The 26,959-nt window shown below is 38.6% G+C and overlaps 1 protein-coding gene and 1 pseudogene across 2 annotated transcripts in view; one reads left to right on the top strand and one right to left on the bottom strand.

Annotated features, from left to right (window-relative positions):
* PPP1R42 (protein phosphatase 1 regulatory subunit 42) overlaps positions 1-26,959 on the top strand; it is a 66,159-nt gene that overhangs the window by 5,965 nt on the left and 33,235 nt on the right. The window contains exons 1-4 of one of the 2 annotated variants that reach the window (XM_015145492.3): positions 4,839-5,062; positions 8,871-9,037; positions 10,366-10,504; positions 12,629-12,745. In XM_015145492.3, coding sequence (XP_015000978.2) covers positions 4,934-5,062; positions 8,871-9,037; positions 10,366-10,504; positions 12,629-12,745 — 552 coding nt within the window. In that variant the 5' untranslated portion in view covers positions 4,839-4,933. Of the gene's footprint in view, positions 1-1,639; positions 1,740-4,838; positions 5,063-8,870; positions 9,038-10,365; positions 10,505-12,628; positions 12,746-26,959 lie in introns of those variants that run through there. The other variant, XR_013397297.1, reaches the window with a different exon arrangement.
* Positions 11,514-11,687, bottom strand: LOC114680543 (U2 spliceosomal RNA; annotated as a pseudogene).

The raw sequence follows: 26,959 nt of genomic DNA, 5'->3' as shown, positions 1-26,959 counted from the left end.
GAATTATTTATAAATTTGCAATTCCTAACAATCATGAAAGGACTTTTCATGGAATGAAAAATTGATGTTTAAATTTATATGAAAGAGTCAAGGACCAAGAATAACCCAAGTAGAGAGAAAGATTATTAATCTGTACTAATTAAGACCGTGTTGTCATGGGGATAAATATATAAGTGAATGCAAGAGAAAAGAACCATAGAAGAGAAAATACACCAAGTACTGGGATAATTGGTTCTCCATAAGGAAAAAAATATTGAATATCTCACTTCCTACACAGTAGTCAACTCTAGATAAAGACCAAAATGCATCAAGGAAAACTTTAACATATTCAGAAGACTATAGAGGTCATTTTTTCTGAAATTAAGGTAGGGAAGGCGTTATTAAATAAGCCACAAAAAGCACAAAACATGAGAAAAATAATGATACATTTGACTATATTAAAAAAAGTTTCTGTTTTTTAGACGATACCATTAAAAGCAAACTAACAAGTGAAAAAGAGAGAAAAGACAAGCTACAGTCTGGGAAAAGACATTTGCAACACATGTTATCAATGAAATATTAGTATGTAATAGAAATGTGTGTGTGTTCTGCCAATTTCTTAGAAAAGCAGAACTCAGTAGGAAAAATGGGCAAAATATAAGAAATAGCAATTAACAGAAGAGAAACTCCACATGGCCAATAATCAGGAAAATACTCTCAGTCTCTCAATAAGTAGAGAAAGGCAAATTAAAACACAGTAATGAGATATCATTTTATACCCATCAGGTTGGCAAAAAGTTAAAGATTGCCAATATCAGGTGCCAACAATGGTGCAGGCTGCATTGTAGAGCAGTGGGAACTCTTTTACTTGCCAGTGGTAAAATTCCTTTGGAGAAAAATTTGACAGTATATATAGTAAAGTTGAAATGTCCAACCCAGAGTGGCCACTCCTAGTTTTAAACCTTAAAGAAGCTCTTGCACATGTGCTAAATGATACATACAAAATCATAAAAGCAACATTGTAAAAGCGAAAAAAAAAGGAAATACCCAAAGATCAGTCATTAGGAAAAATTAATTTCTTACAATGGAATATTGTATAGTAAATATTCTAGAGCTACACACATCAACCCACATGACTCTCACATATAAAACATAAAGCAGAAAAGAAAGCTGAAGACAGAATAATATTAACATCATTGATGACATGTAAAATTGTGAAAAACAGTACTATATATTATTTAGGTATACATACATCTGTAGTAAAAGCATAAAAACATTAATAGTCTAAATTTTAGATAAATCCTAAATTTAAGAGAATGAAGAGGAAGAAAGGTATACAGGGGTTTCAAATGTATTTGTAATGTTTTATATTTTAAGCTGATCTGTGGGTCCATGGGTGTTATACTATTCTTATACTTTTATCGTGAAATATTTTATGAAATATTTTCAAGGTAATATTAATAAGTTATTTTAATTGAATTAGATACTTTGTTCAGAATATAGTATAATATTTGAAATGTGATCTGAAAAGTCAACAATAAGCTTAAAATTTTGTTATAAAAATAATCAGATATATGCAAATTTCAAAAATCTATGAAGATTTTATAATTTTTTTCCTGCTCAGTTCTGAGGCTTAAGATTTTATAATTTTATTCTGTAGGTTGTACTTTGCATTTTGAAGAGTCTAAGAATACATTCCATATCTTCAAATATTTTATTGTGGGCAATTTACAATAACATAGCCTGGGTAATACCAATGTGTGAGTATATAAATTTAATTTATAGTCTACTGAATTCATTTTTCCTCCTAAGCACTGATTTCATGTACAGAATATTGTACACATTGAGGTATTTGGTTGGTTAAATTCCATATACACTGGAATAATGTTTAATTTTAAACTGCGTTTTTGGTTACATTTGTAGTAAACGAATGTGAAGCACAATTGGGGAAACTGGGATATTTATCACTTAAATAGCTATACTTCCTCAGCAATTGAAAAAAAATGGGCTACCTCAAATCTATAGACAATATATGGCAATATTTTATTTACTTATTTAGAGACAGTCTCCCTCTGTCACCCAGGCTGGAGTGCAGTGGCATGATCATAGCTTACTCTAACCTGGAACTCATGAGCTCAAGTAATCTTGCCTCAGCCTCCCGAGTTGCTGGAACTACAGGCATGCACCACCGCGCCCGGCATGTTTCTCATCTTTAACAGTCCTGATATATTTCCAGTGAGACAGTTAAGATAACCTTATGTGTGAACAAACCAGTAACATAATAATAATAATAACGATAGCGAATGTTTATTGACCTATGTACCAGGTACTGTGCAGAACACTCTATAATGATTATTTCACCCATCCTCACATTATCCCTTGGAAATAGGGACCATTATTATCCTTATTTTGTAAAAAATTGAAGTAACCTGCCCAAGATGCCTAACTAGTAAGGGATGAAGCCAAAATTTGAACCAGGCAAATCTGGATTGAAAAACACTGGATTGGTCGGGCACAGTGGCTCATGCCTGTAATCCCAGCACTTTAGGAGGCTGAAGCAGGCGGATCACCTGAGGTCAGGAGTTTGAGACCAGCCTGGCCAACATGGTGAAACTCCATCTCTACTAAAAAAACAAAAATTAGTCGGGCGTGGTGGCAGGCACCTGTAATCTCAGCTACTCGGGAGGCTGAGGCAGGAGAATTGCTTGAACCCAGGAGGCGGAGGTTGCAGTGAGCCAAGATCGCACCATTGCACTCCAGCCTGGGCAACAAGAGCAAGACTTCGTCTCAAAAACAAAACAAAACAAACAAAACAAAACAAAAAAAACAAAAAAACCCCTGGATTATGTTGCCTCTTTGTGGATTATGGTTGTACTAATAAAACATAAATTTCTAGGCCAGCTTCATTTTCAAGTATTTTGTACTATTGTCCTGTGTACTTAAGGTTTTCACACCATATGTTCTGATTTAGGGGTTTCAGACATATGGTCTCTATGGGTACTATGGGAAAAGGAGCCAAGAGACCTGGTCCCTTTCTCAACTGTCACTAGCTTGAGTAGCTTAAGATAAATCTCTGGGACTTAGTTTCTTCACCTGTGAAATGAGAACATTGGAGGATATTCCTCGAGGGCCTTTTTGACTCCAAGAGTGAATAATAATCCTTTAAAAGATGCTCATAAGGCCGGGCGCGATGGCTCATGCCTGTAATCCCAGCACTTTGGGAGGCCGAGGTGGGTGGATCACAAGGTCAGGAGTTCAAGACCAGCCTAGCCAAGATGGTGAAACCCTGTCTCTACTAAAAATACAAAAATTAGCCAGGCATGGTGGCGGGCGCCTATAATCCCTGCTACTCGGGAGGCTGAGGCAGAGAATTGCTTGAACCCAGGAGGCAGAGGTTGCAGTGAGCCGAGATCACGCCACTGCACTCCAGACTGGGTGACAGAGTGAGACTCTATCTCAAAAAAAAAAAAAAAAAAGATGCTCATAAACCAGGCGTAGTGCTGCACCCCTGTAGGTCCCTGTAGCTGAGGCATAGGCAGGAGGAGCACTTGAGCCCCGGAGTTCAAAGATTGCAGTGCATGACTGGGGCGGGGTGGCTCACGCCTGTAATCCTAGCACTTTGGGAGGCCGAGGCAGGCCAATTGCCTGAGCTCAGGGAGACCAGCCTGGGCAACACAGTGAAACCGCCATCTGCATTAAAATACAAAAAGAAAAAAAAGTTAGCCGGGCATGGCGGTGTGTGCCTATGGTCCCAGCTACTTGGAAGGCTGAGGCAGGAGAACTGCTTTAACCTGGGAGACAGAGGTTGCGGTGAGCTGAGATTGCGCCACTGCACTCCAGCCTTGGAGACAGAGCAAGACCCCGTCTCTAAAAACAAACAAACAAACAAAAAAAAGCTGGGGGAGGGGCGCGGTGGCTCACGCCTGTAATGCCAGTACTTTGGGAGGCCGAGGCGGGCAGATCACAAGGTCAGGAGTTCAAGACCAGCCTGGCCAACATGGCGAAACCCCATCTCTACTAAAAATACAAAAATTTGCTGGGTATGGTGGCACGTGCCTGTAATCCCAGCTGCTTTGGGAGGCTGAGGCAGGAGAATCGCTTGAACCCAGGAGAAAGAGGTTGCAGTGAGCCAAGACCACACTACTGCACTCCAGCCTGGCAATGGAGTCTTAAAAAAAAAAAAAAAGTTGCAGAGGACTATGATCATGCCTACATGCCTGTGAATAGCCACTACTACACGCCAGCCTGGGAACCATAACATGAGACCCAGTCTCTTAAAAGAAAAAAGAGGTTGGGCGCGGTGGCTCACGCCTGTAATCTCAACACTTTGGGAGGCTGAGGCGGGCCAATTGCCTAAGCTCAGGGGTTCGAGACCATCCTGGCCAATATGGCGAAAACCCATCTCTACTCAAAATACAAAAATTAGCTGGGCGTGGTGGCACGCTCCTGTAATCTCAGCTACTATGGAGGCTTGAGAGGAGAATCGCTTGAACCTGGGAGGCAGAGATTGCAGTGAGCTGAGATTGCACCACTGCACTCCAGCCTGAGCAACAAGAACGAAACTCCGTCTCAAAAAAAAAAGGAAAGAAAAGAAAGAAAAAAGGGTACTTGCAATGATTCAAATATACTCAGGAAGAAGAAAAGATTTAAAACTAAAAGTGAATGAGTATTATGTGTTTAATTTTGATGCTTTAAATCTTTTTATGAAGTTAAGTCTATAAACTTAGAAAATACCTCAGGTGCCCCTAAAAATGTCTATAAACTAGCTTATCAAATAGTTTCATATAAGGGAATTATTTAAAGAGTAAGTCAGAATAACTTTTCCTTAAATTGCTATGATAATCATAATGCTTTTTTCTTTAATCTTTAGAAAGCTGGAAATAATACCTAAGCCTACTTCTTGACATGGTATCAAAACAGAGCTTTTGCTGAGAGTTTGATTTATAAAGAAATTATGGTTCGACTGACCTTGGATCTAATTGCCAGAAACAGCAATCTTAAACCCCGAAAAGAAGAAACCATTTCACAGTGCCTGAAGAAAATAACTCATATAAATTTTTCAGACAAAAATATAGATGCAATTGTAAGAACTTTGAAATTATTTCCTGTTTTTATATAATTAATAATGTAAAGTTTAGGAATTGGTTTGGGGGCATACCTAATATATTAACTATATTTTCATTATTCTTACTAACTTTTTTTTTGAGGTAGAGTCTCTCTCAGTCTGTTGCCCAGGCTGGAATATAGTGACATGATCAAAGCTCACTGCAACCTCCGCCTCCCAGGTTCAAGTGACTCTTGTGCCTCAGCCTCCTGAGTAGCTGGGATTACAGGCATGTGCCACCATGCCCACCTAACTTTTGTATTTCTAGTACAGATGGGGTTTCGCTATGTTTCCAGGTTCACCATGTTGAGTTCTTGAGCTCAGACTTCTGAGCTCAAGAAGTGATCCGCCTGCCTTGGCCTCCCAAAGTGCTAGGATTACACATGTTAGCCACCGCACTTGGCCTTATTAACTTATTTTTATCAGTAAGCTTTATATTGTGTTTTTATTTTAACTTCCTACTTGTGATATTAGATTTGTTAAAATTAAATCTATAAAATATACCATTGTGATTTTTAAATATATATTTTTTAAATATTTGTATTACTGTTCTCCTACAACACTGTATAGTGTAGCAAACTAGATTTGAAAGTGTATGTTGGGAAATAATTTCATAGACAATAATTACTTTTGTATTATTGTAAAACCTTGAAATATGAATTTTTTAAGTATACCAAAATGTTAAGAAGTAACTATGTGAGTACCATATTTCAAAAGTTTATCAGTGAGAGAAGGTTGGGAAGGGGGTGAGGGATAAAAGACTACATATTGGGTACAGTGTACACTGCTTAGGTGAAGGGTGCACTAAAATCTCAGAACTCACCACTAAAGAATTTATCCTGGCTAAGCGCGGTGGGTCATACCTGTAATACAGCCTGGGCAACAAAGTGAGACTACGTCTCAAAAAAGAACCTATCCATGTAACCAAAAACCACCTGTATCCACAAAACTATGGAAATTAAAATTAAAATTCACACAAGAAAAAAAGAGTTTAACAGTGAAATCTTTTTTGCACATAATTTAACTGGTTATGTAAATGTATGTTATACTGGGTCAATTACATCAGACAAGTTTATGTTTATCTGGATATAATCTGAAACTACATTTTCTCAGCACTAAGGTAATTCTTGGCTGTAATTTGGGAAACTTTAAAGGCTGCAATAACACTCTTAGGCCATCTGTGTTGGTATCTGTTGTCTACAGTAAATGCTAGACTACAGGTGAGATAAATTTTCTTGGAAACACAGGAGCTACCTGAGGGCAGAAATCATGTCTATTATTTCACATCACTCTAAATCCCTCATCCATTACAATGCCTGACTCATATTACATGCTTAATAAATATTTATTGAACAAATGAAAGAAATACAAACACCCCAGGCAAAATGATCAATTAAATACTTGGTTTTTTTGTAAGGACCCCAACCCAGCTCCCATTCTAGATCCCCTTCTGGTTTCCTAGTGATCCTTCTTCCCATAATTCCTTTGCCCAAACCTCATGTTTCTCTTTTGTTGCCCAGAACTCTCTACTTCATGATATTATATAAGACTACTTTCTCTGGAGAGCCCCCAGTAAAGTCCCTATTTCATACTCTGTCCTCATATCAATCAATGCTCCTCCAGGGTGGATGATCTTTGATAGAAGGATGGCAAATTGGTTAAAGTAATTCACACTAAAATGAGAATAACTTCTAAACTTACAGTTTCCAACACATAGCTGTATTTTAAAAGAAGTTAACTTAATGAAGGCTGAGAAATTTTTGAGCAGAACTTCACCGCTTGTCTATTTACTCTAGGCTGATCTGCCATGACACAAGAAATGGCAGCCTTTTAAAAAGTCCCTTTAATTATTTTATCTCAAAAGTAACTGGTAGCTGGGCATGGTGGTGCATGCCTACAATCCCAGCTACTCGAGAGGCTGGGGCGCTAGGATCACTTGAGCCCACGAGTTAGACACCAGTCTGGGCAGACCCTGTTTCAAAAAATAATAATAATAATAATAATTGGTGTTCTTATTCATACAAAATACATGTAAAAAGAAAGAATGTAATCCTATTCAGACATAATCACTTTTAACATTTAGGTAATATCCTTTCAGTCTTTTATTCATATAATTTTACAATAGTGGGTCATATTAAATGTACTATTTTCACTTAACTACATATTATGAATTTCACTTAATTATGTATTAGATATTACTGAAGAAACAAAAGGATATTTAATGGTTCTATGGTATTTCTTTTGATAGCATTATCATAGTTTTAAAAAAATTAATGTATGAGGCTGTGTGCGGTGGCTCACACCTGTAATCCTTGCACTCTGGGAGGCCAAGGCAGGTGGATCACAAGGTCAGGAGTTCAAGACCAGCCTAGCTAACACAGTGAAACCCCGTCTCTACTAAAAATACAAAAATTAGCCGGGCATGGTGGTGCACACCTGTAGTCCCAGCTACTCAGGAGACTGAGGCAGGAGAATCGCTGGAACCCAGGAGGCAGAGGTTATGGTGAGCCAAGATTGTGTCACTGCACTCCAGCCTGGGCAACAGAGCGAGACTCCATCTCAAAACCAAAAAAAAAAATTAATCTATTATTCTGGATATCTAGATGACTTCCAGTTTTCAGTATTATAAACCACAATAGTTGACTTCCAATCCTACAGAAATATTAACCCCTATTTGTAATGTTGAGACAATAATTTATTCAATGCTTCAACTTCCAGAGGAGCCTAATGGCTTCCAAGGAAAATTGCTTGCACTGGGAAAATCTCAACAATTCCAGTTTTATGAGATACCATCTCACACCAGTTAGAATGGCAATCATTAAAAAGTCAGGAAACAACAGGTGCTGGAGAGGATGTGGAGAAATAGGAACACTTTTACACTGTTGGTGGGATTGTAAACTAGTTCAACCATTATGGAAAACAGTATGGTGATTCCTCAAGGATCTAGAACTAGATGTACCATATGACCCAGCGATCCCATTACTGGGTATATACCCAAAGGATTATAAATCATGCTGCTATAAAGACACATGCACACGTATGTTTATTGCGGCACTATTCACAATAGCAAAGACTTGGAATCAACCCAAATGTCCATCAGTGACAGACTGGATTAAGAAAATGTGGCACATATACACCATGCAATACCATGCAGCCATAAAAAAGGATGAGTTTGTGTCCTTTGTAGGGACATGGATGCAGCTGGAAACCATCATTCTTAGCAAACTATCACAAGAACAGAAAACCAAACACCGCATGTTCTCACTCATAGGTGGGAATTGAACAATGAGATCACTTGGACTCGGGAAGGGGAACATCACACACCGGGGCCTATCATGGGGAGGGGGGAGGGGGAGGGATTCCACTGGGAGTTATACCTGATGTAAATGACGAGTTGATGGGTGCTGCCGAGTTGATGGGTGCAGCACACCAACATGGCACAAGTATACATATGTAACAAACCTGCACGTTATGCACATGTATCCTAGAACTTAAAGTATAATAATAATAAAAAATAAATAAAAATAAAAATAAAAAATAAAAAAAATTTTAAAAAAATTCCAGTTTTATTGATATGATTACAGAATTTCTTAAAAAAAGAAAAAATATTACAGAATTTCTTTTGTAATCAGTCTAGTCTTGTTTTAACTGTGCCAAGAACAGAGAAATACTGTTCTCTTATATTAACCTTAGGAAAATTTGCAGAATGATCAACTGAAAATTTTTGTTAAAAACAAACAAGTTTTCAGGAGAAATTACATTTAACATGTTTTTGTTTCCCTTTTAGGAAGACCTCTCTCTTTGCAAAAATCTTAGTGTTTTATATTTATATGATAATTGTATTAGTCAAATCACTAACCTGAATTATGCCACAAATCTGACCCACTTGTACCTACAAAACAATTGTATTTCATGTATAGAGAACCTCAGGTCATTAAAGAAACTGGAAAAACTGTAAGTGCTTTTATTTTTTAATAATGTATCTGATTTTTATGATTATGGTACTTATATTTTTTTGCATGAAGGCATTTCCATTTTTTGCATTAAATTCCAAAAGTAAATTGAATATGAAATTGATATGATTTCATACTTATATGAAAAAAAAGCATATGATTCCCACATGGGTTTTGTGGAACAGACCTCAATTTCTATTTTCTCGTACTATTATTAAGAAGTAAATTGTTTCACATATAATATTAATAATTTGTGTTTTATTAAGCCTGATACACTTTTCATTCTGGGGAGGGGTTGTCTTAAGGGCTAATAGGGATACTTAAAACATCCTCATGTGGGCTCAACTGATAAAAGAAGTTTCCATGGGACCCAGATGAGTTATGTGCCTTTCAGAATCACACATCTCATACCATCTGGGTCATATAATTGATCCTATTGATGTAAACTTGATTGTAAAACGGCATTTACTGCCTATAGTGATTATAATTAGGCAATGAAGATTGGTGGATCCAATTTCCCAGACTGGAATAACTATCATGCTCCTCAAAGAACCGGCTAAAAGCCTCAGAATGGGGACACAAGAGTTGGCTGGTGAATGCTTATTAAAAATGCAGAGCACTGGGTTCTAACCTACATATCCAAATTAGAATCTCCATGGGTTAGGCCCAGATATCTTCATTTTTCCTTTTATCTCTTAGTTTTGAGACAGAGTCTCGCTCTGCCACCCAGGCTTGAGTGCAGTGGTGCGATCATGACTTATCGCAGCCTTGATGTCCTAGGTCCAAGTGATCTTCCCACTTCAGCTTCCTGAGTAGCTGGGTCCACAAGCATGCACCACAATGACTGGCTGGCTGGCTGGCTTATTTATTTATTTATTTAGAGATGGGATCTTCCTATGTTGCCCAGACTGGTCTTAAACTTCCAGGCTCCCGAAGTGCTGGGATTACAGATGTGAGCCACTGTGTCTAGCCGTGAAATCTTCATTTTTTAAACCTACAACCCAGAAAGGTTATTATCAAACTATCTACACCAGGGCTCTTCATATGTCAGATGAAGTAGATAGTACTGATAGATAGTTTGATAATAACTATTACAATTCGCTCACTTTTTTAAAAAGCAAAAAAATGTACTTCTAGACTAAATGAAGTATAAGAATATAATTTGTTCTCATTTAGATAAACCAACCTTTCATAGATTTAATATAACACAAAATTCCTCATTTATAATTTTGTTCAGCTCAATTATTTTGTTATTACACTTTTGTCACACTTAATAAAGACCATGACATTCTCAGAATGTCTATTTAGAACTATGTCTATGTTTTGCAGGTATCTGGGAGGCAATTACATTGCTGTCATAGAAGGTTTAGAAGGATTAGGAGAACTAAGAGAGCTTCATGTTGAGAATCAGAGGCTTCCCCTTGGGGAAAAGCTTCTGTTTGATCCAAGAACTCTTCATTCTCTGGCAGTAAGTTCACATTTGAATATCTTGACAAGGAATATAGTGATTAACAAGTTATAATGAAACAGGAATGTGGTGAAGGTATATTTGGACATTGTACATCCTCTGCATTTTATATGGCCAGCTCAGAGTTTATCTGAGGACTGAAGCTGATTTTCTCAGGTACAATCTCAGAGACTCAGCATTTATAAAGTGGGATAATAAAACTTGCCTCTTTGGGTAACTGGAAGGATGAGAAGAATGTGAAAAGGTATGTTAACTGAAGTTCTAATACAGATGTTCATTCATTCATAATGTGGACCTTGGTGATTATCATGGCTCAACATTTTAAATTTTAGGAAAAAGCCTAAGGAGAGAGGAATGTGCAATTATTTGGAAACCTTTAAACAATATAGTAGAGAGCCATTGTAATAATAAGTTGTTTTCTTCCGGGATCCTGATTTGATTGTAGATTGCACTACATACAGCTCTACCACATCAGAACTATGTAGGCCTGGGAGCCCTGGGGTTGGGGCTCTAACTGTGTCACCTGAAACGAGTCACATTGGATGGAGGTACCACAATAAATTGAGAAGCCAGAGGGCACCACTTAGGCTCCTGCTAATCCTCAAAACAACAGACTTACTGGGATAGGCTAACTTTAATTCTGGGGCAAGGGACATAAATGGGACATGGTAGTTGTTTTACAGATTTCATCAGTTTTATTTTATTTTATTTTTATTTTAAAAATAAAAATAAACTCTGTTGCCCAAGTTGGAGTGCAGTGGCACGACCTCTGCTCACTGCAACCTCCACCTCCCCAGTTCAAGCAGTTCTCCTGCCTCAGCCTCCCAAGTAGCTGGGACTACAGGTGTGCGCCACCACGCCCGACTAATTTTTGTATTTTTAGTAGAGATGGGGTTTCACCATGTTGGCCAGGCTAGTCTGGGATTACAATGTTGGGATTACAGGTGTGAGCCACCGTGCCCAGCCTCATCAGTTTTATTTTAGAGGGCCCAGAAATAGAGGATAGTGGATGGATTTTGACCCAAATTTATAAAAATTAAGAGGTAGTTCTCCCAATACTTTAGTATCAGGAAATATTTTTTCTAAAGGTTGACTGTGCATGGATGCCTCCATGTTTTTTTTAAACTTAAACTAATAAGAACAGATACTGCACTAGATCTTAGCAAAAAGGCCATGAAGCGATGATTGACTCCATCTTGGCAGAGATTCCTGAGCCTCGTAAGATGACTCTGATTTAGTGTTACAGTGTTACAACAACACTGAAATTCCTGTTAATTAGCTAATTATTATTTTAAGTAGTTCCCGAACATATAGATTGATGGGAGAAAACCATATAGACAAGTAGAGAGAAAAATAAAAAACAGATATTATTTTATTCTTGATCATGTTTCCTATTTAGTAAAATAAAGACAAAAACTATTTCTTCCTATGTAAGTATAAATCTTTTTTCGAGACGGAGTTTTGCTCTGTCTCCCAGGTGTGATCTCTGCTCACTGCAACCTCCACCTCCCAGGTTCAAGCGATTCTCCTGCCTCAGCCTCCTGAGTAGCTGGGACTACAGGCATGTGGCACCATGCCCAGCTAATTTTTTGTATTTTTAGTAGAGATGGGGTTTCGCCATGTTGGTCAGGCTGGTCTTGAACTCCTGACCTCAAGTGATCCGCCTGCTTCACCTCCTAAAGTGCTGAGATTACAGGCATGAGCCACTGCACCCAGCCCCTATGTAAGTACAAATGTTAGTAATATTTAGCACAAAATGATAATTTGCTAAAGCTACAGTATTGTGTTACTTGTTTATTGGGGCATCTTTTTTTCTTTCTTTGCTTTTTGATTCTTGGCTTTTTTATTCTATAAGTTTATTTTGTATCTTGGAAAAGAAAAATATGACTTATGGAGGAATTATAGGGAGAAAGGGTAAGTTATATGACATACTGTGGTTCTAAAACTTTCATCTGAAAAAAAAAAAATGCATTAAAAAGCATTTCATGGCTTTTGATGTTTTTACCTAAAGAGTAAAACAACCTGAACTGATCAAGCTTAAAATTTTCAAAGTTTAGGATTTCTGGTTCCTATATACAGTATTTAGACTATTTACTAATGCTAACTTGGTTATTTTTCTTACAGAAATCCCTCTCTATATTGAATATCAGCAATAATAATATTGATGACATTAGAGACTTAGAAATACTGGAGAATCTTAATCAGCTCATAGCCGTTGACAACCAACTTCTGCATGTGAAGGTAGTGTAAAGAGAAATTAATTTTTAAGATATTTACATGAAATTATGATTGAAAAATATGTGTTTTGAAATAGCTATAAAATAAATATATCACATTAGAAACTACTCTGGATTTTTTCTAAAATTAGCTAATGAATCCCTACTTCTTAATGTATTTGTGTGTATAATTCTGTCCTCTTATTCAGTTTTCTCCTTTATACTCCAATACCTCTATCCCTCACCAACAGAAGAAAAGTTTCTCTGAGACGGGAAGTATTTCTTCTTTGCATTATTTTCTCATCAAACTTTTTCTTCTAGAGACTAGATTTCTTGCCCCTTAAGCCTGATCTCCCAATGAATGAGTTTCTAGTAACTATGACTAGACCTGAACTCTCTCTTGGCTACTTCTTTTTGGGGAAGTACTTGAAATTATTCTGATTGAACTTACTCTAATTTGTACCAGCTATATTAATGTCATGTTATATCATATCATGCCATATTCATTCAATTATTCATTTAATCAAATATGTATTGGCCATCTACGTATTTGTCAGGCACTAATACTACTCAGCGTAGAACAAAGGAAGGAATATACGATCTTGATCTTCAAGAATTTGAAAACAAGGTCGACCAATCAACCAGTAATGAGACTACAATATGATACTGTTTTTATAAGTATTGTGATAGCCCTAACTCAGCCTAGGGCTATAGAAGGCTTCCTCGAAACAGTCATCCATGAGTTGAGCCATTGCTATGATCTTAAAGTTTCTAGTTTGGCAATGGAATGAGCTGTGGTATAATTTCTTGACATACGAACCACAGGAAGAAGAATGAGCTTCTTTCTCCCAAAACAGCTTTTGTTTCAGAACTACTTCCACACAGCCATTTGTTGACCCTAAAAATGTTACGTTGACCTTGTTTCCAAATTCAGATCTATGGCCTGGTTCATCCCAAAGCTGCTATAAGCAATAGATAATTATGAAAATAAATATATGTATTCTAGCACAAATGAATTCCTCAAAATATCTAAAATGCCATTGAATAATCAGGGTGAATGTTTAAAATAAGAAGACCTTAGGAAGCACAACTCAATTAGTTGTTCCAACTTACAACGTGAAAAATGTAAGACATTCATGGGATAAATTCTGAATTAAAATATATTTTACATTTTATTTTATTTTTTTCTTTTTATTTTGAGACAGAGTCTCTGTCGCCCAGACTGGAGTGCAATGGCGAGATCTCGAATCACTGCAACCTCTGCCTCCCAGATTCAAGTGATTCTCCTGCCTCAGCCTCCCGAGTATCTGGGATTACAGGTGCCTGCCACCACACCCAGCTAATTTTTATATTTTCAGTAGAGACGGGATTTCACCAGGTTAGCCAGGTTGGTCTTGAACTCCTGACCTCAGGGGATTCGCCCACCTCAGCCTCCCAAAGTGCTGGGATTACAGGTGTGAGCCACCGCACCCGGCCCTTTATTTTATTTTTTGAGACGGAGTCTCACTCTGTTGCCCAGGCTGGAGTGCAGTGGCGTGATCTTGGGTCACTGAAACCTCCGCCTCCCGGGTTCAAGTCATTCTCCTGCCTCAGCCTCCTGAGTAACTGGGATTACAGATGTGCACCACCATGCCTGGCTTATTTTTGTATTTTAGTAGAGACAGGGTTTCACCATATTGGCCAGGCTGGTCTCGAACTCCTGAGCTCAAGTGATCTACCCGCCTCAACCTCCCAAAGTGCTGGGATTCTAGGCGTATGCCACTGCACCCAGCCTGGTAATGGCCATTACTTTTAAAGAGTTATTCTATTATGCTTTTTAACTCCAAACAGAGAAAGGGGAGTTTGATAACAGGGCAAAACTTCTAGCCTCTAAATGATCCCAAAGGAGGTTTTTCTGCATGACATTAAGACAAAGCTGTTTTGCCTACATGATTACTCTTAGACCATGTTAATAATGCATACCCAGAATAAATGTGCAGCCAAAATAAATACCTTCATTATTGCTAATTATTCTATCTAATGACCAACATCTAAATCCTCTTTTTTTTTTTTTTTTTTTGAGACAGAGTCTCGCTCTGTCATGCAGGCTGGAGTGCAGTGGTGTGATCTTGGCTCACTGCCACCTTCACCACCTTGGTTCAAGAGATTCTCCTGCCTCAGCCTCTCAAGTAGCTGGGATTACAGGCATGTGCCACCACGTCCAGCTAAGTTTTGTATTTATAGTAGAGATGGGGTTTTGCCATGTTGGCCAGGCTGGTCTCGAACTCCTAACCTCAGGTGACCCACCTGCCCCAGCCTCCCAAAGTGCTAGGATTACAGGCGTGAGCCACTGCACCTGACCCAAATCCTCTTTAACGACTGAACTCCATATTATCTCCCCTATGTAGCTTTTCCTGAACCTCCCCATCAAGTTAATCTATTAAAAAATATTTACAGGCCGGGCGCGGTGGCTCAAGCCTGTAATCCTAGCACTTTGGGAGGCCGAGACGGGTGGATCATGAGGTCAGGAGATCGCGACCATCCTGGCTAAGACAGTGAAACCCCGTCTCTACTAAAAAATACAAAAAAACTAGCCGGGCGAGGTGGCGGGCGCCTGTAGTCCCAGCTACTCGGGAGGCTGAGGCAAGAGAATGGCGAATGGCGTAAACCCAGGAGGCGGAGCTTGCAGTGAGCCGAGATCCGGCCACTGCACTCCAGCCTGGGCAACAGAGCGAGAATCCGTCTCAAAAAAAAAAAAAAAATTTACAGTAGTCCCAACTTATCTGTGAAGGCTACATTCTAAGACCCTCAGTGGATCCCTGAAACCATAGGTAGTATTGAATGCTATATATATTAGTTTTTTCTAAGTGTACATATCTATGATAAAGTTTAATTTATAAATTAGGCATACTAAGAGATTAACAACAATAATAATAAATGGAGGCTGGCTGCAGTGGTTCATACCTGTAATCCCAGCACTCAATCAGGAGATTGAGACGATCCTGGCTAACGCGGTGAAACCCCATCTCTACTAAAAATACAAAAAATTAGCCATGCATGGTGGCGGGTGCCTGTAGTCCCAGCTGCTCAGAGGCTGAGGCAGGAGAATCGCTTGAACCTTGGAGGCAAAGGTTGCAGTGAGTCGAGATGGTGCCACTGCACTCCAGCCTGGGTGACAGAGCAAGACTCTGTCTTTAAAAAAAAAAAAAAAAAGGGAGCGGTTACAATGTCAGCATCACTGCTCTTGCACTTTGGGGCAAGTGAAATAAGGGTTGCTTGAACACAAGCACTACAATAACCACACAGTAGATATGATAACCTAAGTGACTAATGGGTTGGTAGCATGTATAGTTTGGAAATGCTGGACAAAGGAATAATTCATGGCCCAGGCAGGACAAACAGGCCAGCGCAAGATTTCATTATGATACTCAGAACAGCATCCATTGTACTCAGCTGGGCTAGGCGGCTGATGCCTGTAATCCCAGCACTTTGGAAGGCTGAGGCAGGCCGATCACTTGAGGCCAGAAGTTTAAGATCACCCTGGCTGACATGGCAAAACCCTATATAATTTGCCCCGCATGGTGGTGCACACCTGTAATCCCAGCTACTCAGGAGGCTGAGGCAGGAGAATTGCTTGAACCCAGAGCCAGAGGTTGCAGTAAACCAGGATTGTGCCACTGCACTCCAGCCTGGGTGACAGAGTGAAAAAATGAGTATCCATTTTAAAACTTACAAATTATTTTTTCTGGGATTTTCCATTAAATATTTTTGGATGACAGTTGACTGAGGGCAACTGAATAACGGGGTTGGGGAAACTACTATATTATATTCCACGTTCCAGGCACTGTTCTAGGCCCTTGGAAAAACACATCTTAGATACTGGAGATACATGATAAATAAGACAAAGTCTCTACCCTCGGCCAGGCACAGTGGTTCACGCCTGTAATCCCTGCACTTTGGGAGGCCGAGGTGGGTGGATCATGACATTAGGGGTTTGAGACCAGCCTGGCCAACATGGTGAAACCCTGTCTCTTTTAAAAAAAAAAAAAGAGGCCGGGCGCAGTGGCTCACGCCTGTAATCCCAGCACTTTGGGAGGCCGAGGTGGGTGGATCACGAGGTCAGGAGATCAAGACCATCCTGGCTAACATGGTAAAACCCCGTCTCTACTAAAAATACAAAAAAATTAGCCAGGTGTGGTGGCTGGCGCCTGTAGTCCCAGCTACTCAGGAGGCTGAGGCAGGAGAATGGTGTAAACCCGGGAGGCAGAGCTTGCAGTAAGCCGAGATTGCGCCACTGCACTCCAGCCTGGGCCACAGAGCAAGACTCTGTCTAAAAATAAAGAAATAAAAATTTAAAAAAAAAAAAAAGCCTCTACCCTCAAGGCGCTTACTTTACAGAGGTACAAGGGAGGAAATGGTAAGAAAATACATAAGCAAGGCCGGATATGGTGGCTCATGCCTGTAATCACCGCACTTTGGGAGGCCGAGGCAGGAGAGGATTGCTTGAGGCCAGGAATTCAAAACCAGCCTGGACAACACAAGAAGACCTTTTCTCTACAAAAAAAAAAAATTAAAAAAGAAATTAGCAATTTGCTTCGTGTGATGGCATGTGCCTGGACTTAGGTACTCAGTCCCAGGTACTCAGGAGGCTGAAGTGGGAGGATCGCTTGAGCCCAGGACGGGATCCCTTGCCCCAAGGGATCCCTTGCAGTGAAGCAGTGACCTGTGATCCATCCACTGCACTCCAGACTGGGTAATAGAGTGAGACCCTGTCGCAAAAAAAAAAAAAAAAAAAAAATTAAAAAAAGAAGAAAAGAGAAGAGAAGAGAAGAGACCTAAGCAGAGAAGATTTTGAAAAGTGCTATGAGGGAATTAAATAAGATAACAGAAAAAGAAGAGTCAGTGGATATTTTAGATCAGGTTAATATGAAAGGCCTCTGAAGAAATGACATTTACATTGAGATCTGAAGGATGAGAAAGAAGATATGCAAAGAGCTAGGGAAAGAACATGCCACGCACTAGCGAAAGTAGATGCAAAGGCTCTGAGGCCAAAGAAAGCTTGAGTGTCCAAGGAACACTGTAGTATGGTACCCAGTGCCTACCTTAGTTTCTGATACATTGTAGGTGCTCAGTAAATACACTGTTGAGTGAATGAAGAGGCAACAGTACAATATGAGATTAGAAAAGAAGGCACAGAGGCCAGATCATAAAGGTCATTTTAGGATATAATCACAAATTTTTACTTTATTCTAAGTATAATAGAAAGCCACTGAAAGGATTGTTTTCTTTTTCTTCCCTTCCTCTGTCAATTGAAGGATTATTTAAAAAAAAAAAGATTTATCTACTGCTATATGTGCTATATGAAGAATGAGTTTCAAGAATGACAGCAAAGAGATCAGTTGGGAGACTACTGCAGAAGTTAAATAAGAGAAGATGGTTGCTTAGAGATGAAGAGGAGTGGGTGGGTTTGAAAGTAATGAGTTATATTTTAAGGTGGAATTCACATAACTTGTTGATGAGCAGGATGTAGGCATAAAGGAAGGGAAGGAATCAGGATGACTCCTAAATTTTGTGTGAGGAAACGGGAAGACAGTAGTAGCCTTTATAAGGAAGAAACAGAAAAATTCCACCTTGTGAAATGCCTGTTGGATACTGAAATGGACATGTCAAGTAATCATCTGGAGTTTAAGGGAAAAGTAAGATTGGAAAGTTTGAGAGTCAATAGCATTTACATGATATTTAAAAGCCATGGCATGAGGTGAAAGACAATAGAGACAGAAAAAAAAAATGAGGCCAAGACCAATCACAGAAACACTCCAGTATTTAGAGATCAGTTAGAAGACTCCATCAGGAGTCAGTGATGTAGAAGAAGAGAAAAAGGAGTTTCAAGAAAGAGGGAGTGGCCACTTGCACTGAATGATGTTGAATGGTTAACATGAGGGCAGAGGAGAGTTTAAAGAACACCTGGATAGAATATCTGAACAACAAAGTTACAGGGGATAAGTTTAATTTGTGAAGAAGTTGAACCACAGAGTCTGTGGGTCAAAAACCACAGCAAATGGTAATGCTAAAAAAACAAACAAACCAAAAAAACTCACAAGTGGGTGGACTTCATGAAAGACTAAACACTGAAATGTTAGCCAATATTTCTCTCCCTCTCTTACATACAAGTAGGCTCTACTCTCAAAACCCTGCCTGCATGGCTTTAAAACATTGGGCAAAAGTTGGTGAATTCATTCCTCTTTAGGGAAACTGACTAGCTCACGACAAAACATCTCCCAATCCTGACATTTAAGAGTTTCAGAGGGAAATGCCAGCTGCCTGCCCAGTTGCCCCACAGTGAGACAGTCAACAAGCCTTGCCCTCTCACAGAAAGCTCTCATTCACTTTAATGAATAAACAGGCAGCTCAGGATTAGGAGACCTCTGAAAAGAGCCTCTAAAATCAAAGAGAGAGAAACAGAAACAAAAAGAAAGAATTCCAAAGAAATAAATCATGTGGAAACAGGAAAATAATCCTTTAAAATCCCACTATAATTTCCCAAGAGAAATGAAAAAGATTCCATAAACTTGAAATAAAGCAAGATTCTATTTTTTAAAAGAAACATGAATAACAGAGCACTTAGAAATTAAAAATAGGATGAGGAAATTAAATATTCAATATAAAGTTAAATGATAAAATTGACAGTCTCCCAGAAAGAACAAACAAAAAGAACTGAATATAAGCAAGTAGAAAAGAAACTTACAGAATTAATTCAGAAGATATGACTAATAAGAGTACCAGAATCAGAACCAGAATCAGAGAATAGGTATCTTAGTCCATTTGTGCTGCTATAACAAAATACCTGAGACTGATTAATTTATCAGCAGAAACCTACTTCTGAAAGTTCTGGAAGCTGAGAAGCCTAAGATCAAGGCACCAAAGGTTGGTTTCTGGCAAGGGCTGCTCTCTGCTTCCAAGATAGAGCCTTGGGGCATCCAGAGGGGATGTGTCCTCATACGGCAGAAGGATGAAAGGAGCAAAATTACCCTTTTATAAGGTTCTCATCCATTCATAAAGGCTCTGCCCTCATAAATTAGTCACTTCCTAAAGGCCTACCTCTTTTTTTTTTTTTTTTTTTTTTTGAGACAAAGTCTCGCTCTGTCACGCAGGCTGGAATGCAGTGGCACCATCTAGGCTCACTGCAAGCTCCTCCTCCCGGCTTCACGCCATTCTCCTGCCTCAGCCTCCCAAGTAGCTGGGACTACAGGTACCCGCCACCACACCCGGCTAATTTTTTGTATTTTTAGTAGAGACAGGGTTTCACCGTGTTAGCCAGGATGGTCTCGATCTCCTGACCTCGTGATCCACCTGCCTCAGCCTCCCAAAGTGCTGGGATTACAGGCATGAGCCACTGTGCCAGACCCCAAAGGCCTACCTCTTAATACTACTGCATTGGCAATTAAGTTTCAACATATGTCCAGGAAGAATAAGGCAGGGAAAAAAAAAGTTTCAACATATGAACTTTGGGGAACACATATGGACCATAGCAATAGGGGGAAAATGGAGAAATATGTTTTTAAATTATAAAGACAATCTAATGGGCCATGATGTAGTAACCAGGACCAGAATCGCCCTCCATAAAAACAAAGAGAAACCTAGACAAAATATGTGAAACAACTTTTTCAGACCTTGGACAATAGGCAGCACAGGCCTGTTGTCCCTAAGAGAAAAAAAACAATAAAATGAATATCGACCACAGTGCAGGGAGAGGAACAGCAAACAAGAACCACAAAAATCTTGCTTTCAGATGTAATCTTGTGGGGGGAAAAAAAAAGAAGAAGCAGCATGAAAATGTAAATCATAACCCGAGAAAAATCAGTCCAAAAAAAAAAAATACCCAGAAATGACATGAAGGATAGAATTAGGAGAGAAGACTTTTAAAAAAAAAAAAAAAAAAGCAATTATAAATATACTGTAAAATTTAAAGAAATTGTGAACAGAAAGGGAAGAGAAATGGAAAGTGTGGGGAAGACATAACTTCTAGAGCTAAAAAATATTTATTTATTTATTTATTTATTTATTTATTTTATTTATTTATTTTTTGAGACAGAGTTTCACTCTTGTTGCCCAGGTTGAAGTGCAATGGTGCAATCTCAGCTCACTGCAACCTCCGCCTCCAGGGTTCAAACGATTCTCTTGCCTCAGCCCTGCCTAGCAGCTGGGATTACAGGTGCCTGCCACCACACCCAGCTAATATTTATTTATTTATTTATTTTGTATTTTTAGAGAGACGGGGCTTCATCATGTTGGCCAGGCTGGTATCGAACTCCTGACCTCAGGCGATCCACCTGCCTTGGCCTCCCAAAGTGCTGGGATTACAGGCGTGAGCCACCAACTAAAAATATTCCTAAAATAAAAAATTTATTGGATAAGATTTAAAATATTCCTAAAATAAAAAATTTATTGGATAAGATTAAAAGTAGATTGGCCATTGTGCAAGAAAAGATCAGTGAACTTAAAGACATAGCATTAGAACTGTCCAAAGTAAAGCATGGAAAGAAAAAACACTGAAAAAAAAAAAAAAAAAAACCGGGGGCAACAGAGCGAGCCCCTATCTCAAAACAAAACAAACAAGCAAACAAACACAGAACAACAACAAAAATAGTGGCCCCAAAATTACCAAATTTAATGAAAATTTTAATCCCTGATCCATGAAGCTCAACAAAACCCAAACAGGAAAATCCCAAAGAAAATTACACCAAAGTACACTACAGTAAAATTGCTAAACAACCAATGATGATAAGAATATCTTAAAAAGCAGCCAGGCACAGTGGCTCACGCCTGTAATCCCAGCACTTTGGGAGGCCAAGGCGGGCGGATGACTCAAGGTCAGGAGTTTGTGACTAGCCTGGCCAACATGGTGAAACCCTGTCTCTACTAAAAATACAAAATTAGCCAGGTGTAGTGGCTCATGCCTATAGTCCCAGCTACTTGGGAGGCTAAGGCAGGAGAGTCGCTTGAACCCGGGAGGCGGAGGTTGCAGTTAGCCGAGATTGCACCATTGCACTCCAGCCTGGGCGACAAGAGCAAAACTCCATGTAAAAAAAATATATATATGTACATCTTAAAAGCTACCAGAAGAAAAGACATTTAAAAGATATTTTATGTACATAGAAAGATAAGAATTATTACAAGCTTCTTGTCAAAAGCCATACAAGCCAGAAGATCATGAAACATATTTAAAATGCTAAAAGAAAAACACCCTTGTCAACTTAGAATTATATATCCAGTGAAACCATCCTTCAAAAAAATGAAGGCAAAATAAAGAAAAATAAAACCTAAGATAATTTTTTTTTTAGACAGGGTCTTACTCTGTTGGCCAGTCTGTAGTGCAGTAGTGTGATCGCAGCTCACTGCAGCCTAAATTTCCTAGGCTTAAGTGAACCTCCTACCACAGCCTCACTGTAGCTGGGATCACTGATGTGTGCAACCACACAAGCAATAAAATGAAGGCAAAATAAATAATAACTATATAGCATGGGGTTTATGACATGTAAAAGTAAAATAAACAGTAACAATAGCACAAATGACAGGAATGGAGAAAATAGTGACATATTGTTGTCAAGTTCTTACATTACACGTGAAGTAGTATCATGCTATTTGATAGTAGCCTGTGCATATTTAAAAATGATTGTTTTAAACCCTGAAGCAACCACTAAAATACAGTCAAAGATTTTTACAACTAGTAAGCCAATAATTAAGAGAAACTCAAATGCCAAAAAAAAGTAGGGGACAGGAAAAGAAAAAGGAAATAAAGAACAGATAAGACAAATAGCAAGACAGTAGTCTTAAACTCAGCCAATATCAGTAATTATATATTAATATTAATATTAATAATTATATTAACAAATAATTTAAATAGTTCAATTAAAAGGCAGAGATAGTAGGACCAGAGAACAGATAAGACAAATAGCAAGACAGTAGTCTTAAACTCAGCCAATATCAGTAATTATATATTAATATTAATATTAATAATTATATTAACAAATAATTTAAATAGTTCAATTAAAAGGCAGAGATAATAGGACCAGATTTTTTTTAATCCAATCTTAGCTGGGCATGGTGACACCTGTAATGTCAGCACTTTAAGAGGCCAAGGTGGGAGGATTACTTGAGCCCAGAAGTTCGAGACCAGCCTGGGTCTTGTTATTTATGCTTTAAAAAAAATAAAAAATCCAATAGTACTCTCTGGAAGAAACACACTTTATACATAAAGATATGTGAGTTAAAAATAAAATTATGGGCCGGGCGCGGTGGCTCAAGCCTGTAATCCCAGCACTTGGGAAGCCGAGACGGGCGGATCATGAGGTCAGGAGATCGAGACCATCCTGGCTAACACGGTGAAACCCTGTCTCTACTAAAAATACAAGAAAATTAGCCGGGCGAGGTGACGGGCGCCTGTAGTCCCAGCTACTCGGGAGGCTGAGGCAGGAGAATGGCGTGAACCCGGGGGGGCGGAGCTTGCAGTGAGCCGAGATCGCGCCACTGCACTCCAGCCTGGGGCACAGAGCAAGACTCCGTCTCAAAAAAAAAAAAAAAATGATAAAATAAAATAAAATAAAATAATGAAAAAAATATACTGCAAACACAAGTAATATGAAAAATGAAATGGCTACATTAATATAAAATAAAACAGATTCTAGGACAAGAAATATTACCAGAGATACATAAGGAAAATTTATAATGATAAAAAGTGCCAGTTCTTTAAGGAAACATAACAATCCTCAAAGTTATGCTCCTAGCAACAGAATTACAAACTACATGAAGTAAAAATTCACAGAAGTAAAAGGAGAAATTGACAAATTCATAATTATAAATTATATCATAATTTTTGAGCCCAGGAGTTCAAGACCAGCCTGGGCAACATGGTGAAACCCTGTCTCCACTAAAAATACAAAAATTAGCCAGGCATGGTGGTGCATGCCTGTAGCCCCAGCTACTCAGGAGGCTGAGTTGGGAGGATCGTTTGAGCCCAGGAGGTGGAGGCTACAGTGACCAAGATCACAACACTGCACTCCAGCCTGGGCAACCGAGTGAGACCCTGTCTCAAAAAACAAAATTATCAACATAATCCGTATGAAATGAAACAAAGTCCATAGAAATCACAAAGAAAATTAGAAAATACTTGAACTGAATGAAAATGAAAACAAAACATTTGAAAATTTGTGGGATACAGTAAAGTAATGCTTAGAGGGAAATTTATAGCTTTGAACGCTTATAGTAAAAAAGAAGAAAAATTATAAAATGACAACAAGAATGAGGGAAAAATACAAACAATAATGATAATAAATTTAAGATGAAGAAAAATTAAAACAATGCTCTAATCTTGTACGTCAAGCAGCAAGAAAAATACATGCAAATTAAATACAAAATAAATTTGAAGGAAGGAAATGAAAAGGAAAGAAGGAAATAATGAAAATAACAGCAGAAATTAATGAAATAGAAATATAGGCAACCATTAGAAAAAAATCAATGATGCCAAAAGCTGGTTCTTTGCAAATATTAATAAAATTAATAAACTTCTATCTAGGCTGTTCAAGAAAACAGAGAAAACACAAATTAACAATATCAGGAATGAAAAATATGTCACTACAGTTAAAAGGATAAGACGGGAATGTTGTAAAGAACTTTATGCCATAAAGTTGGCAACTTAGTTAAAAACATATTCCTTGCAAGACATAAATACCAAAACTGATATAAGAAACAGGAAGTCTGAATAGCTCTGTATCTATTCAATGCATCATATTTCACAAATAAAAATATTTCCACAAAGAGAACTCCAAGACCAGATTACCTCACTGGTGCACTTTATCACAAAATTAGGAAAGAAATGATACCAATCTTACACAAACTCTTTCAGAAAACAGAAAAGCAAGGCCAGGTGCAGTGGCTCACACCTGTAATCCTAGCACTTCAGGAGGCCAAGGTGAGCAGATCTCTTGAGCTCAGGAGTTCCAAACCCAGCCTGGGCAACGTGGTGAGACCCCATCTCTACAAAAAATACAAAAATTAGCCAGGGCTCATGCCTGTAATCCCAACACTTTGGGAGGCCAAGGCAGGAGGATCACCTGAGGTCAGGAGTTCAAGGCCAGCCTGACCAACATGGTGAAACCCTGTGTCTACTGAAAATGCAAAAATTAGCTCGGTGTGGTGACATATGCCTGTCATCCCAGCTACTTGGGAGGCTGAGGCAGGAGAATCTCTTGAACCCAAGAGGCAGAGGTTGCAATGAGCTGAGATCATGCCACTGCATTCCAACCTAGGCAACAGAGTGAGACTCCATCTCAAAGAAAAAAAAAAAAAATTAGCCAGCCATGGTGGTGATCATCTGTAGTCCCAGCTACTCAGGAGGCTGAGGTGGGAGGATCACATGAACCCGGGAAGTCGAGGCTGCAGTGAGCTGAGATCATGCCACTGCTCTCCACCTGGCTGGGGGAACAAAGTGAGACCCTGTCTCACAAAGAAAAAAAGAAAGAAAACAGAGAAGCAGGGACTACTTCCCAACTCATGTTATCAAATCAGCAATATTACAAGAACACTGCAGAGCAATATACCCTAGGAACAGAGAAGCAAAAATCCCTACTAAAATATTAGCAAATCAAGTCCAGCAATATATAAATAGATAACACGCAAAGACCAGATGAGGCTTATCTCAGGAATGCAAGATTGTTTTGGCATTCAGACATAAATCAATATAATTCACCAAACAGAATAAAGGAGAAGTATTATATGATCATCTAAATAGATGCACAAAATGCATTATATTCAGCACCATGTATGATTTTTAAAATTATCAGCAAACTGTAAATAGAAAGGAACTTAACCTGATAATAGGCATCTATATAAAATCTACATAACAAGATACTTAATGATGAAAGATTGAATGCTTTCCCTAAGATTAAGAATAAAGGAAGGATATTTGCTATACCACATTACTCAACCTTAGAGTTGCACCTGTCTTAGCCAGTGCAATAAGGCCAAAAAAATGAAACAATGACATTGCTTGAAAAGGAAGAAACAAAATGTTCTTTATTTGCAGACTACGTGATGGGGTACATATAAAATGATTAGAAATCCGCAAAAAGCTATTAGAACTTATGGAGTGTATTTAGCAAATCCATATGCTTAATGGCAAGGTCAATATGCAAAACGTAACTGTATTTCCATTGACTAGCAGTGAACAATTAGAAATGAAATTTTTTAAATTGGCATTTATAACTTCATCAAGATACATAAAATACTTAGGGATACATTTTTTAAACTATGTGCAAGAGCTGTACAATAAAAACACAAAATATTGGAAGAAATTAAAGAAGATCTACATAAATGAAGAGAGATACCATTTTCATGTATTAGCAGATTGTATTCTAGTTTTGATTTTGTGTTTTAATAGACTTTTTTCTGGTTTTGATTTTTTTATTTTAATAGACTTTATGATTTAGATTAATTTTAGATTCATAGCAAAATTAAAAGTACAGAGATTTATCATATACTGCCTGGCCCTACACTTGCATGGTAGAAGATCTGTATTCTTAAAGTGCTAATTCCTTCTCAATTGATCTATACATTCAACATAATCCCAATCAATATCTCAGATTCTTTTCTCTTGGAAATTGACAAATCAATCCTAAAATTTATAAGAAAGGGACCTAGAATACCAAAGCAACATTGGTAAAAAGAACCAATTGGTAAAACCATCATGGGCATGGTAACTCATGCTTATAATCCCAGTACCTTGGGAGGATGAGGCAGGAGGATTGCTTGAGCCCAGGACAGCAAGACCCCTTCTCTAAAAGATGTTTTTTTCTTTTTTTTTTTTTTTTTTTTTTTTGAGACGGAGTCTTGCTCTGTCGCCCAGGCTGGAGTGCGGTGGCCCAATCTCGGCTCACTGCAAGCTTTGCCTCCCGGGTTCACGCCATTCTCCTGCCTCAGCCTCCCGAGTAGCTGGGACTACAGGCGCCCGCCACTATGCCTGGCTAATTTTTTTGTATTTTTAGTAGAGACAGGGTTTCACCGTGTTAGCCAGGATGGTCTGATCTCCTGACCTCATGATCCGCCCGTCTCGGCCTCCCAAAGTGCTGGGATTACAGGCATGAGCCACCGTGCCCGGCCTAAAAGATGTTTTTTTTAAAAAAAAATTAACTGGAAATGGTGGCCTATAGTACCAGCTACCCAAAAGGCTGAGGTGGGAGGATTGCATGAGCCCTGGAGGTCGTGG

The sequence above is a fragment of the Macaca mulatta genome, chromosome 8 (assembly GCF_049350105.2).
Source record: "Macaca mulatta isolate MMU2019108-1 chromosome 8, T2T-MMU8v2.0, whole genome shotgun sequence".
In the NCBI taxonomy this organism is placed as follows: Eukaryota; Metazoa; Chordata; class Mammalia; order Primates; family Cercopithecidae; genus Macaca; species Macaca mulatta.
This window is presented reverse-complemented; position numbering and strand designations above follow the sequence as displayed.